The sequence below is a fragment of the Melanerpes formicivorus genome, unplaced genomic scaffold (genome assembly GCF_026170545.1).
Source record: "Melanerpes formicivorus ecotype bairdi unplaced genomic scaffold, bMelFor1.0.p_v2 SCAF_34, whole genome shotgun sequence".
Lineage (NCBI taxonomy): Eukaryota > Metazoa > Chordata > Aves > Piciformes > Picidae > Melanerpes > Melanerpes formicivorus.
In genome coordinates, this window is record NW_027142386.1 from 8,654,044 (window position 1) to 8,668,273 (window position 14,230).

Here is a 14,230-nt window from a genome sequence, read left to right on the forward strand (position 1 = left end):
AAGACAAGGAGAATGCTTTTATTTGCAAGGTGTACCACAGTTGATGCTTGTGTAATAAGTGATAGAAATTCGATTTAGGAGCGAAGAAATCAGTGATGGCTTTGTGGTAGTATTAGAAAGTAAACTCTCTTTGAACACACTTTAGCTGCCATCTAAAGAGGTGGGGGGGTAGGACACAAAGAGACCTTGGGGGGGAAGCTGAAGTTGGTGGGTTTATGATGACCTAAGATGCACTTTTCCATACTGCTATCAGCCAGGCAAAACTATGGTATCCTAGAAGGAGAGATCTCTCTTCATTGATCCTTGTGGTCTCTGCAGAATTCTGCAGATGTTCCAATGCTAGGAGAAGGCCTCTGCCCCCTCGTGAAAGGGGGGGAAGCAGAGATGGAGCACTTGGGTTTCAGCTATGGCTGTGGTTAGATGCTGACTGATTAGAGTTTGCTTCAGAGAGATGATAAAGAGCACTTCTGTCGCCACGATGCCTAGAAAAGCCATGCAGTTACTGCAGCCAAGTTCAAGTCTAAAAATCCTAAGCCTACAACATTCCACAGCTGCTCAGGGCAAGTGGCTGGCTGCTGCTAGCAGGACACAGGAGGGCAGGACCTTCTCCTGGTGGATCCCTCTCTGTGGTCGGTTGGTGCCATCTAGTGGGGTGTCCTGGCTGGCCAGCCTCTGCTGGGCTTTATTGGGCCAGAGTCTGAAATGGTTCACCTGCTGTGTTCATCCTTGCTGTAACCTTCTGCAGTGCCAGGCACAAACTTCTGGGCTCTTTTGTTGTTCGATTGTTTTTTAAACTCTGGTTTGTAGCTTGCATCCTTTAAGGATACTTTAATGTATCTTAAAGCCTTTTAGCTAATCACCAGCTCTCAAGTGAGTTGTCTTTGACTACTTCAGGTTTTGATGCATAACCCATGGCTCATATCCTCTAGATCTAGGTATAGCAGGAGCCACCTGGCTCATCAGATGGAGCTGCACATAACTGGGTTTGTCATGATACTGATTCCTCAGTCTAGTCAGTGGCAGGTGGGGACTGGATTTCCTAATGCATCAATACTTACACCATGTGCACCACTGTCTGGAGTAAGTTTTAGCTGTAGTAGTATCTAAAAGGCAACTGTTCAAGTATTTTGGGTGCATTCATGTAGCACCTTCTGTCACACTGTGTTCAGAGAGCTGTGCAGGAAGGAGAACTCTAAAGCACAAGAGCTCTGTACAGAGTTAGAGGAACTGGTGTAACTCACCTGCTGCCAAAGCAGTGCCACTTCTGGGCTGCAGTCTGGCAGCCCTTCTGCAAGCCCAGGCAAGGGACATTGCTCAAGTGTCATGCAGGAAGTGAGCACAGTCACTAATTGAAGCCAAGAGAGGAACTGGCCTGGGCAACCTGCAGTTACCTAAACAGACGTTTCATGTGAGGTGCTTGCTTGGGTCAACACCTCTTCTTGTTTGGTTTCCTGGGTTTGAGAGCTATGGGGTGGTCTGATGGCTTCAGTCCTGCTTTTGTCCCAAGGATGGATTGCATTTGTTATCACTTGTTTTTGTTATTCTGGTCCTTTAGAATCACAGAATGGTAGGGCTTGGAAGGGACCTCTGGAGATCAAGTCCAAACCCCACTGCCAAATTTCACCTAGGGCAGGTCACACAGGAATGTGTCCAGCTAGGATTTGAAAGTCTCCAGAGAAGGAGACCTTACAGCCTCTCTGGGCAGCCGGCTCCAGCACCTTCACAGCACAGTCCAGCATCTCCTGAAGCACAGTGAATGTACTTCACAAGTCTGTCCTAGGCAGTGACCCTGCCTAACCCGCTGGGTCTCACTGAGCTCAGTTCCTCCTGTTCCTGGGGTGGGAGGGCAGCGTCACTCAGAGGTCTGGGGCAGTGTTCTGCTGCCAGCCTTTATTTCTAAGTGTTTGGGCTGCTTTTCTCTCCCCCACAGCAATAAAATGTCAGGATTCCTGCCAGTCAGGGTATGAAGCAAGAGAGAATGATGTGAGGAATGTGACAAATGTGGGCCAGGAAGGATCATATCAAGAAGTATGTTTTCGAGGTGTGAAGGGATGAAATGAATGGCTGGACGTGAGCCACACAAGAAGGAATGGGCAACGGAACATACCACAGGAAAGGCATCTGATGGTGCAACCTCTTGAAGTGGGTGGTACAGCAATAGCTGAGAACCTGCAGCTTGAATCAGATCAGTTAACCCCAGTGGGTGCTGTTTCAGAAATGGTTCCAGTTTTCTGGCACTGTACCTGTTGCAGGCTTAGTCCACGCAGTGCAGTATTGGTGTTAGGAAGCCAGTACCTAAAATACAGCTTTTAGAAAGAGGAGGGATTGGAACTAGGGAACCTTTAAGGTTCCTTCCATCCCAGACCATTCTGTGGTTGTGCAGGCTCGTTACAGTAAGGCAAGTTGTGCACCAAAGGACACGTGGGGCACATCAGGCATAGGCAGCAATGTGTGTGGCAGTCCTGAGCTGTTCTGATGGTGCTGGGCTTTCTGGCTGTGTGTCTGACTGCATCCGTACCTCTGTCTGTATCTGCCTGCAGCCTGAAAGCCTTCTGTTAACTGCATACATACCTTGATGATTTAATTCTCTTTTTAGAACAAAACCCAGTCTCACAGTAGGGGAGAATACAATGTTTACAGTACCTTTCAAAGCCATGAACCAGAGTTTGACTACTTGAAAAGTTTAGAAATTGAAGAGAAGATCAACAAAATTAGGTGGTTACCCCAGAAAAATGCTGCTCAGTTTTTGTTATCTACAAATGGTAAGTCCTGCCTACACAGCTGCTTTTGCATGGTGACCTGTTGTGACATAGGCTTGCTTTGGGGACTTTGTCTAATCCTCCACTGTCAGAGGGCTGGAAATGAGTTGGCTTTCAATGCCACTACTCAGGGCTGTGGCTTCCCCAGAGCTGTGCTGTGGAACTGCTCTGCTGCCTGCACTCCAGAAGTCCCCCAGCATGGGCTGTGACATCAGGCAGTTCTGATCTGGCTGCTCTGTAGCAGAGGGACTTGGCTAAAATGTCACTTGGTGCTTCTGGTGGGAGCTTGGATTAGTCATTCATAACAATCCTGATTCTGACTGCAACTTGCTGTAACTTTCATAAAAAGAACAAACTGTGGAGGAGGCCTTTTTAATGCTTTTCCAGCTTGTTTTCTCCAAGCAGTGTTTGTCTTTTTTTGGTACATGGAGGTGGTCTTGTCTTGTTTGAAGGCTTCATATTAAAGTGCATCAGTTGAAGCCAAGTGTCTTTGCTAGAGCTCTGATTGCAAACTGTGGCTGCTTTATTTCAGATAAAACAATAAAGTTATGGAAAATCAGTGAAAGGGACAAGAGACCAGAGGGTTATAATTTAAAGGAAGAAGATGGACGGTATAGGGATCCTACTACAGTTACAACACTACGGGTGAGTAGCTCGCTCTCAGCTGCACTGAAGGGATTCCTCTCACCCCAGCACACAGAGGAACCTGTGGCTCTGTCAGACGTGCCCCCAGGTGCAACCTGTGTCCTGCGATGCCAGCTGGCAGACAGATTTACTCCTGGGGTGACTTTGAGCTATTTTAGTCAGCCTGGTGTGTTTGTAATGCATCTGCAGTTCAAGCTTCCATTGGTCTGTATTTTGCAGGTGCCAGTGTTCAGGCCCATGGACCTCATGGTTGAAGCTAGTCCACGAAGAATATTTGCCAATGCTCACACGTATCACATCAACTCCATCTCCATCAATAGCGATTACGAAACCTACCTGTCTGCCGACGACTTGCGGATCAACCTGTGGCACCTAGAAATCACAGACAGAAGCTTTAGTATCCTCTTTGGGGTGGTGTACACGGTGGGAATGGCCACTGGATTGTATTTCCTTTCGTGGAAGGCTTTCCATGTGGCATGTGCCTCCATTTCCTGGTTGTTTCTCCCTAGCAGCTGTTGAGGACTTGACTACTCGAGAGGTCACCCAGCACTAGCAGTATGAGTAGTACCCATTTGAATGGTGAAAAACAGCTTCTTGTAAAGGCTAAAGAGCAGGGGTTCAAGTGAGCTGGGCAATTCTGAAGAGCAGGATCACAGCAGACTATGGTGTGAGACTTTCCTTGGCTTGCAGCAGGAGGCAAGTCAGAGGACGACCATCCACATCTTAGGGAATTGCACAATCACTTTGGACAAGACCTGTAAGATCATTCAGCCCAACCATTCTCTAACTGTTCCAAAGCTGGAGCTAAACCATGTTTTAACTCCTGTCCAGTTTAACTGGGTTCCGCAGTCCTTGGCATGGAAATCTTGTCCTGCTTCCAAATTGCAGGCAGTATTTGGCTTTCATTGGCTTGCTCTAGTTCTCTTTGGCTATTCCAGGTGCGTGCTGAGCTGAAGAGGCTTTGCTGAATGAAAAATGTTAGGAAAATCTGGAGGCATTTTCTTAACCAAATGCTGTAGATATTGTAGACATTAAGCCTGCCAACATGGAAGAGCTGACAGAGGTGATCACAGCTGCAGAGTTCCACCCCAACAGCTGCAACACGTTTGTGTACAGCAGCAGTAAAGGAACCATTCGCCTCTGTGACATGAGGGCGTCAGCGCTCTGTGACCGGCACTCAAAATGTAAGCTCCAGTGTGTTACCTGCTTGCTGCTGGGTGGAAGGAAGCACCCTGCAGTGTGTGTGTGTGTGTGTGTGTGTGTGCTTGTCTTGCATTCTGCAATCTGCCAAATGGATTTAATCCCAAAAATCTAGATTTTAAAAGTAGATTTATCTTTATTCATTACTTTGGCGAAAATCACCCAAAATCTGACCAGCTTAAGCGGGGCAGTCTGCCCAGGGAGGAGTGGGAATGACTTTCTGCAGGCTTCAGGAGGTCAAGCACAGGTTGAGTTTTGTCTGCCATTGATGCAAGCCATCTTCCCTGTGTGAATAAAGACTCCAGGTCTTGGTGAGCAGTGCACTTAGAGGCTGCCCCTGACTCACTGTGAAATGTTGGAGAGTATTGTCACTGTACCATTAGGGCTTTCTGGCAGAAAGCTGCAGTGTGTGAGGCAGGCGGAGGAGCCCAGGGCAGCAAGCTGCTGGAGAAAATGCTGTGTCTTGTGCTGGAAAAGCCAAACTTACCTCTTGAAATACCTCTCTTGTTTTTATACAGTGTTTGAAGAACCAGAAGATCCTAGCAACAGATCATTTTTCTCTGAAATCATCTCTTCCATATCTGATGTCAAATTTAGCCATAGTGGTCGCTATATGATGACTAGAGATTACCTGTCAGTGAAGATCTGGGACTTAAATATGGAAAACAGACCTGTGGAAACATACCAGGTATTGGGTGAGGATGATGTAGGCTCGAAAGGAGAGCCTTGGAGGATGCTGTGTTGCTGGCAGTTACATTTTTGTTTAGAGATTGCCATGTCCAGGAAAAGCATCAATAAGATTTGTGGGTTCCAGACGTGTCTAAAGGATCTTGCTATTTGCACACTGATTGCAGAACTCAAACCCATGCTTGGGTATGAAAAAGCCTCCCTCCTACAGAGTGGAAATGTGGCTCGGTAACCTTCAGCCATGAGCTAGCACGGCCCTCAGAGTCTGCAGGTGACTTTGTAATTGCCAGAGGGAAAACATTTCTCTGCAGAATCCAGCACTGAGAATGGCTTTTGTGTTTTCTTTTGTAAGAGCATTTGTGAAAGGCTCCTCTTCATCATAGACAGGAGGAAGATCAGTCATCAAAGCACATTTTTGAGAGAGAAGCAAAGTCTGATAAATCCTTTTGGATACCTGCAGGGGTAGTGAGGGGCTGATGGGCTCAGAGGGAAAGCCTCTGCTTTCCCCACCCTGAGTGAACTGCCGCTGAGTTCTTTGGAAGTCTGCAGAGCAGGACCTGTGAGCTCCTGCATCTGTTCATGCTGCTTTGTATCTGGGCAGGGGGTGAGCAATTGCTTCTGGAACAGTCTCATTCAGTTCACTGTGTTTTTTTTCTCCCAGGTGCATGAATACCTCAGAAGTAAACTTTGTTCCCTGTATGAGAATGATTGCATCTTTGATAAGTTTGAGTGCTGTTGGAATGGATCAGACAGGTCAGTTTAATTCTTTTCTGTACGCACTTAAGGTCTTTCCAAGTTATTCTTGAAGCAGGCACCTTGGAGCATGGCTCAAACACCTGTTTTTGTTCATGACCTGGTTTAGGTGATGTTGAAGTACTTGAGTAGATGCTGATTTATGTTAGCTCTGAAACCTTGGTGCTGCAGCAATGGACAGGTGCCTTGGTGTGCCGAAGGGATGTAGTGGGACTAGGAGCTGAGGTGTGTGACTTTGCCAGAGTGAAATGGCAATGAAATGTTGCAGCTGCTGCTCAGACTGGAGAGGTTGGCAGTGCAGAAAGGTCAGAGATGGTGTGCTGTACATTTTTTTTCTGGGGCAGCACTACCCATACTTGAGTCCACTAGCTGCTTTATCCCTATGCCTTGTGTTTTTGGGTCGGTTTGGGTTTTTTTCAGTGTCATCTGCTATGATCTGACTTTGGAATGATCTGTATGGGAACACGCCAGGCCCATTGGGCAGCTGGTGTAGAAGCTCTCTGTTTCAGCTGTCTTGTCAAAAGGTGGAACACTAGGGGAAAAAACTTGCAGGAGCTTTTTCTTGGCTCTCCTTGTCTGTGTACCTCAAAGGGCCAGTGAAGGAGGAAGATGCTCCTTGCTAAATAAATCCACAAAGCACTCAAGCGGTTTGAGTTTCACCTGAGACTGCAGAAGGTGCATGCTTGAGGCATGATCTTTGCTCCTAAAATAGGGAGAGGTTATTTTTGGCTGAACTTTTCCTTTCTTCCTTCCCCTCCCTGCAGCATAGTCATGACAGGGTCCTACAACAACTTCTTCAGGATGTTTGATAGGAACACGAAGCGAGATGTCACCCTGGAGGCGTCCCGGGAGAACAACAAGCCCCGCACGGTGCTGAAGCCACGCAAGGTCTGCGCTAGCGGCAAGCGGAAGAAGGATGAGATCAGCGTGGACAGCCTGGACTTCAACAAGAAGATTCTGCACACAGCCTGGCACCCCAAGGAGAACATCATAGCTGTAGCCACCACAAACAACTTGTATATATTTCAAGACAAAATGAATTAGGGTTGGCATTCCTAACTGGAGAGTCCACTTCCTGCATAGTTGAAATAGTTGAATCTAGTATTTGTACCTGTAACGGAGAGCAAGCAAGAGGTCCATTGTGGCACCCCCTTGGCAGTGTTTGACATGTGCCATATGACAACACACTTCACAGCTGCATGGAGAGAGCCCTGCTGCTCCCCTCCATGCCTGCCAGCCATTTAGGTGAGGGTAGGGCACTTTTTAATTTAAGATGACTACTTGCACCATCTTGCCTAATGGACTAGCCTGGACTCTACCGACCTCGGTTTACTCCACTTTTTATGCCTTCCATTGTGATGACGTCAGACACAGGGAAAGCCTTCAATCATGCTATGGGATTTAATTGTGTAACCTCATTACTGTATCATTTGTGGCCCCTTTTTTTATTAAAGACAGCTCATTCTTGCTGTGGCTTGTAGCATTCCTCCTCCTCCTGGCCTCCTGGACTTCCCCTTCCCCTTTCATCCCCCTCCACCTCGCTTCGGTGGTGGTGTATAGAGAAAAACCAGAAGAAAGCACACGAAGTGGGGCCGTTTGGGGTCAGTGGTAAAGGGGGGCTGGGTTGCAACAAATGTTCAATAAACAGTTGACTGTAATCACTCCTTGCCATGTCTGGCACCAAAACGAGGAGGGAAAAAAAAACAAACAGGAGACAATAACAAACTACTGAATAAAAGTGACAAAGAATGGAGAATCTGTTTTCTTTTTTTTAAATCTACCTCTTGATGCAACTCCTCTGTGTTCTACCTTAGATGCATGGAAATAAAATGATGGTTTTTTTGTAAAGATTTTAACCAGTATTAATTTTTTTCATGGGAATGAGGAGAGGGAGGGATTTCAGCAGAATCCACATCCGTGAGTGGCAGCAGCACCAGCTGCGGTGTATGCTGACCTCTGCAGCTTCAGTTGTGCCACCTGAGCAGGGCACTTCCTCTGGCAGTGGCCCCAAAGGCTTGGCTGCTGCTTTTTTTTTTTCCCTATTTTTAATTGGAACAGGAAGTGAGATTTTGGGCCTAGAAATCCACTTTATGGGAATAATGTCTTAATGTTGAGTTTTGTCCTGGTTTCTTGATTGCCTTTTGTTAGAATGCAAACCTTAATGCCTTGTTTGGAGCGCTGAGTCCCCTGTGGCTTTTTCAGTTGTCTGAGTTCTTGTCTGTAGTGCAGACGCAGAGCACGTGCAGAGCTCACTGCAGCATCCTGAGCTGCTCTCCTGTCTGTTGCTATCAAGAGCACTGGAACTGTGGTCTGACTGACTGTACAGGTGTTTCTCCTGCCTTCTGGTGTTGCAGAGTTGCACTTACAGAAAGGTGCATGGTGCAGATCAGAAACGCCTGGAGTGCAGCAGCTGCATGACATAAACGCTTGCAGTTGAGAGATTGAAAGTCCTCAGCAAACGAGGTTTAGCCAAAGATGAACCAGATATTGATGCTTTGTAAGGCTCATGAGTTTTTACTGCCAGGTATTTTTGCAAATTGTGCTTTTAGGTTTAGTCTTCCTTCATGGAGAGGTTCAGATGGAATTTAAAGTTGCCCTGACTGGGAGGATTTTCGCTTTTCAGTTACCTATATTGAAATTCTTTCTGTGGCTTTGTTCTGGGTAGATATTCTAATGCCTCTATTTGATCAGCTAAGGTACTCTTTCTGCTGTAAAATTGTGGCTGGGTGAGGTTGTTACAAGATTACTCTTGCAGACATACTTTAATTTCTTTAAGTCCTTGTGCAGTGGTTTGAAAATGTAAAGATTCTAATATTTATTAGATCTGGTTTGCTTAAGTATTTGTCTTGCACCATGCATGCCTGACCATGAGCCTTTGTAAGGACTTGACCTTTTTATTTTCACCTGTTAGCCTTGTAAAAATGTTTAACTGCCCCAGGGAGAGCAGCTGTTTTCCAGTGGGTGAATGAAGCAGTAGTAGGTCCTACTCCTGCCTACAGAGCATGTGACTAATTGTACTCAAATGACTACTTGCTAATATAGTTGAGGAGACAACTGGTGAGTAAAGTTAATCATGTGTATGGGTGTTTACAGGATCAGGGCCAAGGTTTGTTCTTACTGCAAGGGTAAAGAGGTAATGAGACTGACACCAGGGCAGGTAAAACTCATCTGCACTGTGTGCAGAACAGCACAAGGTTTGGGCCTGCTGCTCTGGGAAGACAGAGGTGTGGGGACTGCTGCTCTTGTGACTCTGTGCACTGAACACCTGGAAAGGTGCTTAGCACAGACACAAAGAAGTGAGGATGCAAAGAGGACACAGACTAAGCAGGTAGCTTGCCCTAGAGCACAGTATAGCCTCCCAGCAATACCACACCCAAGTGAAACTGCCTCTGGGACCTCAGCCTGTGTGTTGGGATGGAAGTGGGTTAAAGCTGGGCTTGGGACGAGCTCTGGTTTTTGTCAGTAGTGGTGACCCCTGGCATGTTTAACTTGCCCTCACCAAAACCAGCTACTGACCTTGCTGTCATACTATCCAACTAGATAATTCTCTAAGCACACTGTCCCTTGACACATGTTGTAAATCTTATATTTTATTAATAAAAGTATGCCTGGAATATGTTTTGTCAGGTGGCTTTTTATCTTCTGCCTAGTCCCTCTCCTTTTCTCTCTTTACAGGTGTTTGTGCACTTGCTGAGCTCTCCCCTTCTGCAAGTTGAGCAGTTCTCTGACTCCTGTGCTGTGGTTTCTGGGCCAGGCAGGGGGTGTGTGTAATTCTGCCCTCCACCAACAGGCACAGTTACAGAAATGAATGCTTCATTCCAGCAGCCTCTTCCAGTGAAATCTCTGAATTCTCCCATCTCAGTCCTTGGGTACTGGACTAAACACAGAAAAGGAGTTCTGCTCCCTAGTGTCTTGTCATGAAGCCAGTGATGATACCCAAATCCAACAACTGCCCCTTAGGCAGCTAGTGTCTGCAAGATTGCAGCCAGGCTGAACTGCAGCAATGTCACTGCCAGCGTTCACTGCTTGCTGTCACCAATGCTGAGGTCTGATGAAGGCAACTTCTGTGCTTGGAGGCCCTTCATTGTCCTGCTGAGAAGTGTCTGCTGCCTTGAAAACATGGAGAGTCAGCTGCAGCCTGCTTGCCTCTGCTCTTCTGGTGGGGTTGGACCTTCAGCATTTAGTATTTTACTGCACATTGTTTTGTTCTCAGCCTAGTTTGAACAGGCTCTGCTGGTGCTGGTGAGCAGAAATCCCTTGGGTTTTTTTCTCTTCCCCCTGCCCTCTCAGAGGCTGCTGGGTGGTGGAATAGATGGTATCAAAGAACAGGTCCAGTGAGGTGCAGCTGAGGGAAATGGGGTTGTTCAGCCTGGAGAAAAGAAGGCCAAACTGGGTGTTCTCAGGCATGACACAGCTGGGAAATAATTTCTTGTGCACTGGCCTCAGATTCTATCTCGGGCTGTAGGTGATGAGCCCCCCACGCAGCACATCGCTGCTGCCTGCTGGCAGGAGATGTTTCCTTCTGCCCTTTGCCCTGTGATAAGCTGCTGTAAGTAGAAGGACTGGGACGTGGCATTGAGGTAGGGAGAGGTGTGTTGGGAGTGGGTGGAGTGGGGAAAGTGAGGCTGCTGTGCAGAACCACAGTTTCTTTAGTGCTGGTCTGTAAGGTCTTGTTTAACCTGGGACAGAAAGGTGCTGGCTTGGAAAAATGAGCAGCAGGAGAAGGGCGGCAGTGGCTGGATTGAGGGCTTCCTCCTGCTGTGATCCAGCTGACAGCCTCTAGCAGTGGGAATTTCACTTCTCTACACAACCTACTCCTGCATTTTTATAATCTCAGCCGTTTGCAAACAACACAGCCCTTGTGTCTCCCTCCCAGGAAGCGGTGCTTGTGGCTTGCTCTGATGCTTTTCTGTGTGGGTGCTCCCCACTAGGAGGCAAAGCATCACCGACCAGCGACAGGAGCTCCAGAAAGGGATCCAGTGGATCCACCAGTTGTCTGCAAGAACTCTGATCAGCTGCTGCTAAGAGAATATAAATTCTGGGCTTCCCAATTCAGGAGGGACAGAGAACTAACTCCTGGAGAGAGTCTTACAGAGGCTGGGAAGATGCTGAGGGGCCTGGAGCATCCACATGATGGGGAGAGAGTCTGAGAGCCCTGGGGCTGTTGAGCCTGCAGAAGAGCAGCCTCAGAGGGGATCTGATCAATGCTCAGCAAGAGGATGGGACTGGGCTCTTTTCAGTGGTACCCAGGGACAGGACAAGGGGCAATGGGCACAAACACAGGAGGTTTCTCTTGAACTTAAGGAGAAATTTCTTTACTTTGAGGTGCTGGATCCCTGGAGCAGGCTGCTCAGAGAGGCTGTGGAGTCTCCTTCTCCAGAGAGATTCCAAACTCACCTGGACAGTGTGATCCTGGACAAGCTGGTGTGGGTCCCTTCCCACCCTCACCATGCCAGGATCCCAGTAGACTTAGAATCATAGAATCAGTCAGGGCTGGAAGGGACCACAAGGACCATCTAGTTCCATCCCCCCCACCAGAGGCAGGGACACCTCATGCTAGATCAGGCTGGCCAGAGCCTCATCCAGCCTGGTCTTAAACACCTCCAGGGCTGGGCCCTCAACCACCTCCCTGGACAACCCATTCCATGGCTTCACCACTCTCACAGTGAAGAACTTCTTCCTCATGTCCAGCCTGAATCTCCCCACCTCCAGCTTCATTCCCTTCCCCCTAGTCCTATCACAACCTGAGATCCTGAGAAGTCCCTCCCCAGCCTTCTTGTAGATCCCCTTCAGATACTGGAAGGCCACAATAAGGTCATCACTGCCCCCGGCATAAGGAAACCAACAGAGGTGCACAGGGAGAAAACTTTGCTGGGTGCCATCCATCTGAGCATCAGGGAGCACTTTTTGCAGGCGTGGGGCACTAAATGAAGAAAACAGAAGCGATGGCAGCACGTTTAAGACTTTAGATCTACTTAAATTGCTTCAAGCATTGAGAGCATTGAGCTTGGCTCAGCTCTTTGAGATACACCAGAGGAGTTCTTGTTTGGTGTCAATTTAAGGACTCTTTATAACTTTCTAGAAGAAAAACCTTTACATTGCACTTCAGTACAAAGGCCTTTCCCAGTTTACAGCCACTGTTTCTCTTCTGTTTACAAGTGGTTTTCTGTCCCTCCAACCCTGCTGTTGTCAGAGCATTTTCCATCCACGGATTCAAAGGACTTTACAAACATTAATTACATCATGCAGTTGCCCTAAGGCAACTGTGTAGTGGTTAAAGCACAGGTCTGAAAGTCAGGGCTTGTGAATGCTATTTCTGGCTCTGCATTGGCTCACTCTATAATCTTGATCAATTTATTTATGACTCAGAAATGTTAATTAGTCCCACTGCACTGATAAATATTCATGTCACAAGTATGATGGCAAATGCTTCCTGAATGATGGAGATGACAAATACTCATGCCACAGACCTGTGACTGGAAGGGCTGCAAAGGAGGACAGGGTTACCTGGGCAGGATTCTGTTCAGTCATGAGCAGCTCATTGTTCTGACTCCAATCCAGAGCCTATCTGTGGCCCTTCTGCCTGTAAGCAGCTGTTCTATTCAATCATTTAAATGGATGCTTTCTCTTTACTGCATGTGGTTAATCCTCTTGTGGCAATACCCCCCGAGACATCCAGGTTTCCTACACGACCACGCATTCAGAGCAGTCCTGCAGGGCGTGGTGCTGCGTTAGGAAAGGTGGGTTTGGAAGGGCCACCTGGATGATCATCAACACAGTGCTGATGGACAGGTGAGAACATTTGAAATGAGCATTCCAGCACGGGACAGATGAGACAGTTGTATCTACAGGCTTTTTATTGAGCTTGAAGCAGTTCTGACACCGACACCAAGGGGGGTTTCTGTGTGTAATGGGGAGACAACAAAGAATGTTAATGGCAATGTGTCTGTGCAAGTCCAGTCTCTGGTGGCATTGCTGTGACGGAACTCCTACTCCTGATTTAAAATCCCACCTTATACTCTCCTGGCAGGATAGGATAGAATAGAATAGAATAGACCAGACCAGACCATGTTGGAGAAGACCTTCGAGATCATAGAGTCCAACCTATCACCCAACATCATCTAATCAACTAAACCATGGCACCAAGTGCCTCATTCAGTCTCTTCTTAAGCACCTCCAGGGATGGGGACTCCACCACCTCCCTGGGCAGCACATCCCAATGGCAAATCTCTCTTGCTGGGAAGAATTTCTTCCTAACATCCAACCTAAACCTCCGCTGGCACAGCTTGAGACTGTGTCCTCTTGGTCTGGTGCTGGCTGCCTGGGAGAAGAGACCAACCCCCACCTGGCTACAACCTCCCTTCAGGTAGCTGTAGAGAGCAATGAGGTCACTCCTGAGCCTCCTCTTCTCCAGGCTAAGCAACCCCAGCTCCCTCAGCCTCTCCTCACAGGGCTGTGCTCCAGACCCCTCCCCAGCCTTGTTGCCCTTCTCTGGACAACTTCAAGTGTCTCAACATCCTTCTTAAACTGAGGAGCCCAGAACTGGACACAGGACTCAAGCTGTGGCCTAACCAGTGCTGAGCACAGGGTACAATGATTTCCCTGCTCCTGCTGGCCACACTGTTCCTGATGCAGGCCAGGATGCCATTGGCCTTCTTGGCCCCCTGGGCACACTGCTGGCTCATGTTCATCCTACCATCAACCAGCACCCCCAGGTCCCTCTCTGCCTGGCCGCTCTCAGCCACTCTGTCCCCAGCCTGCAGCACTGCCTGGGGTTGTTGTGACCAATGCTGTAATGGGCTGGGGCAAACCCCCTCCCCACCACGGGCAGAAATAACGACTTGGACAAAACTGATTGCAAAAGTGATGGAAAGTTTAAACAGAGAACAGTGAGTGTGTGCAGAGAGCCAGAAACCAGAGGAACCCCAAAACAGGCCCAGAAGGATCCCATCCCCACCTGAGGGTGACTTAGAGAATGACACACAAGAGACTCAGTTTCTTGTATTATGCTTCTATTCTGGCGCCTGACACAGGTAGAATCATTTCAAAAGACCTGTGTCAGGCGCCAGAATAGAAGCATAACACAAGAAACTTACTGAGTCTCTCGTGTATCCTTCTTGAAGTCAATTTGGCGACCGCGGCAGGACGACTCTGTTTGGCTGCAGGACCTGCTGAGGAGCCGGACC

The 14,230-nt window shown here is 47.9% G+C and overlaps 1 protein-coding gene across 3 annotated transcripts in view; it reads left to right on the forward strand.

Annotated features, from left to right (window-relative positions):
• PPP2R2A (protein phosphatase 2 regulatory subunit Balpha) overlaps window positions 1-7,895 on the forward strand; it is a 28,949-nt gene extending 21,054 nt beyond the window's left edge. For all 3 annotated transcript variants that reach the window (XM_068156807.1, XM_068156806.1, XM_068156805.1), the window contains exons 4-10: window positions 2,597-2,762; window positions 3,292-3,404; window positions 3,624-3,801; window positions 4,424-4,588; window positions 5,123-5,292; window positions 5,953-6,044; window positions 6,809-7,895. In XM_068156807.1, the coding sequence (XP_068012908.1) occupies window positions 2,597-2,762; window positions 3,292-3,404; window positions 3,624-3,801; window positions 4,424-4,588; window positions 5,123-5,292; window positions 5,953-6,044; window positions 6,809-7,088 (1,164 nt within the window). In that variant the 3' untranslated portion in view covers window positions 7,089-7,895. The remainder of the gene's footprint in view (window positions 1-2,596; window positions 2,763-3,291; window positions 3,405-3,623; window positions 3,802-4,423; window positions 4,589-5,122; window positions 5,293-5,952; window positions 6,045-6,808) is intronic.
• The last annotated feature ends 6,335 nt before the right edge of the window (window positions 7,896-14,230 follow it).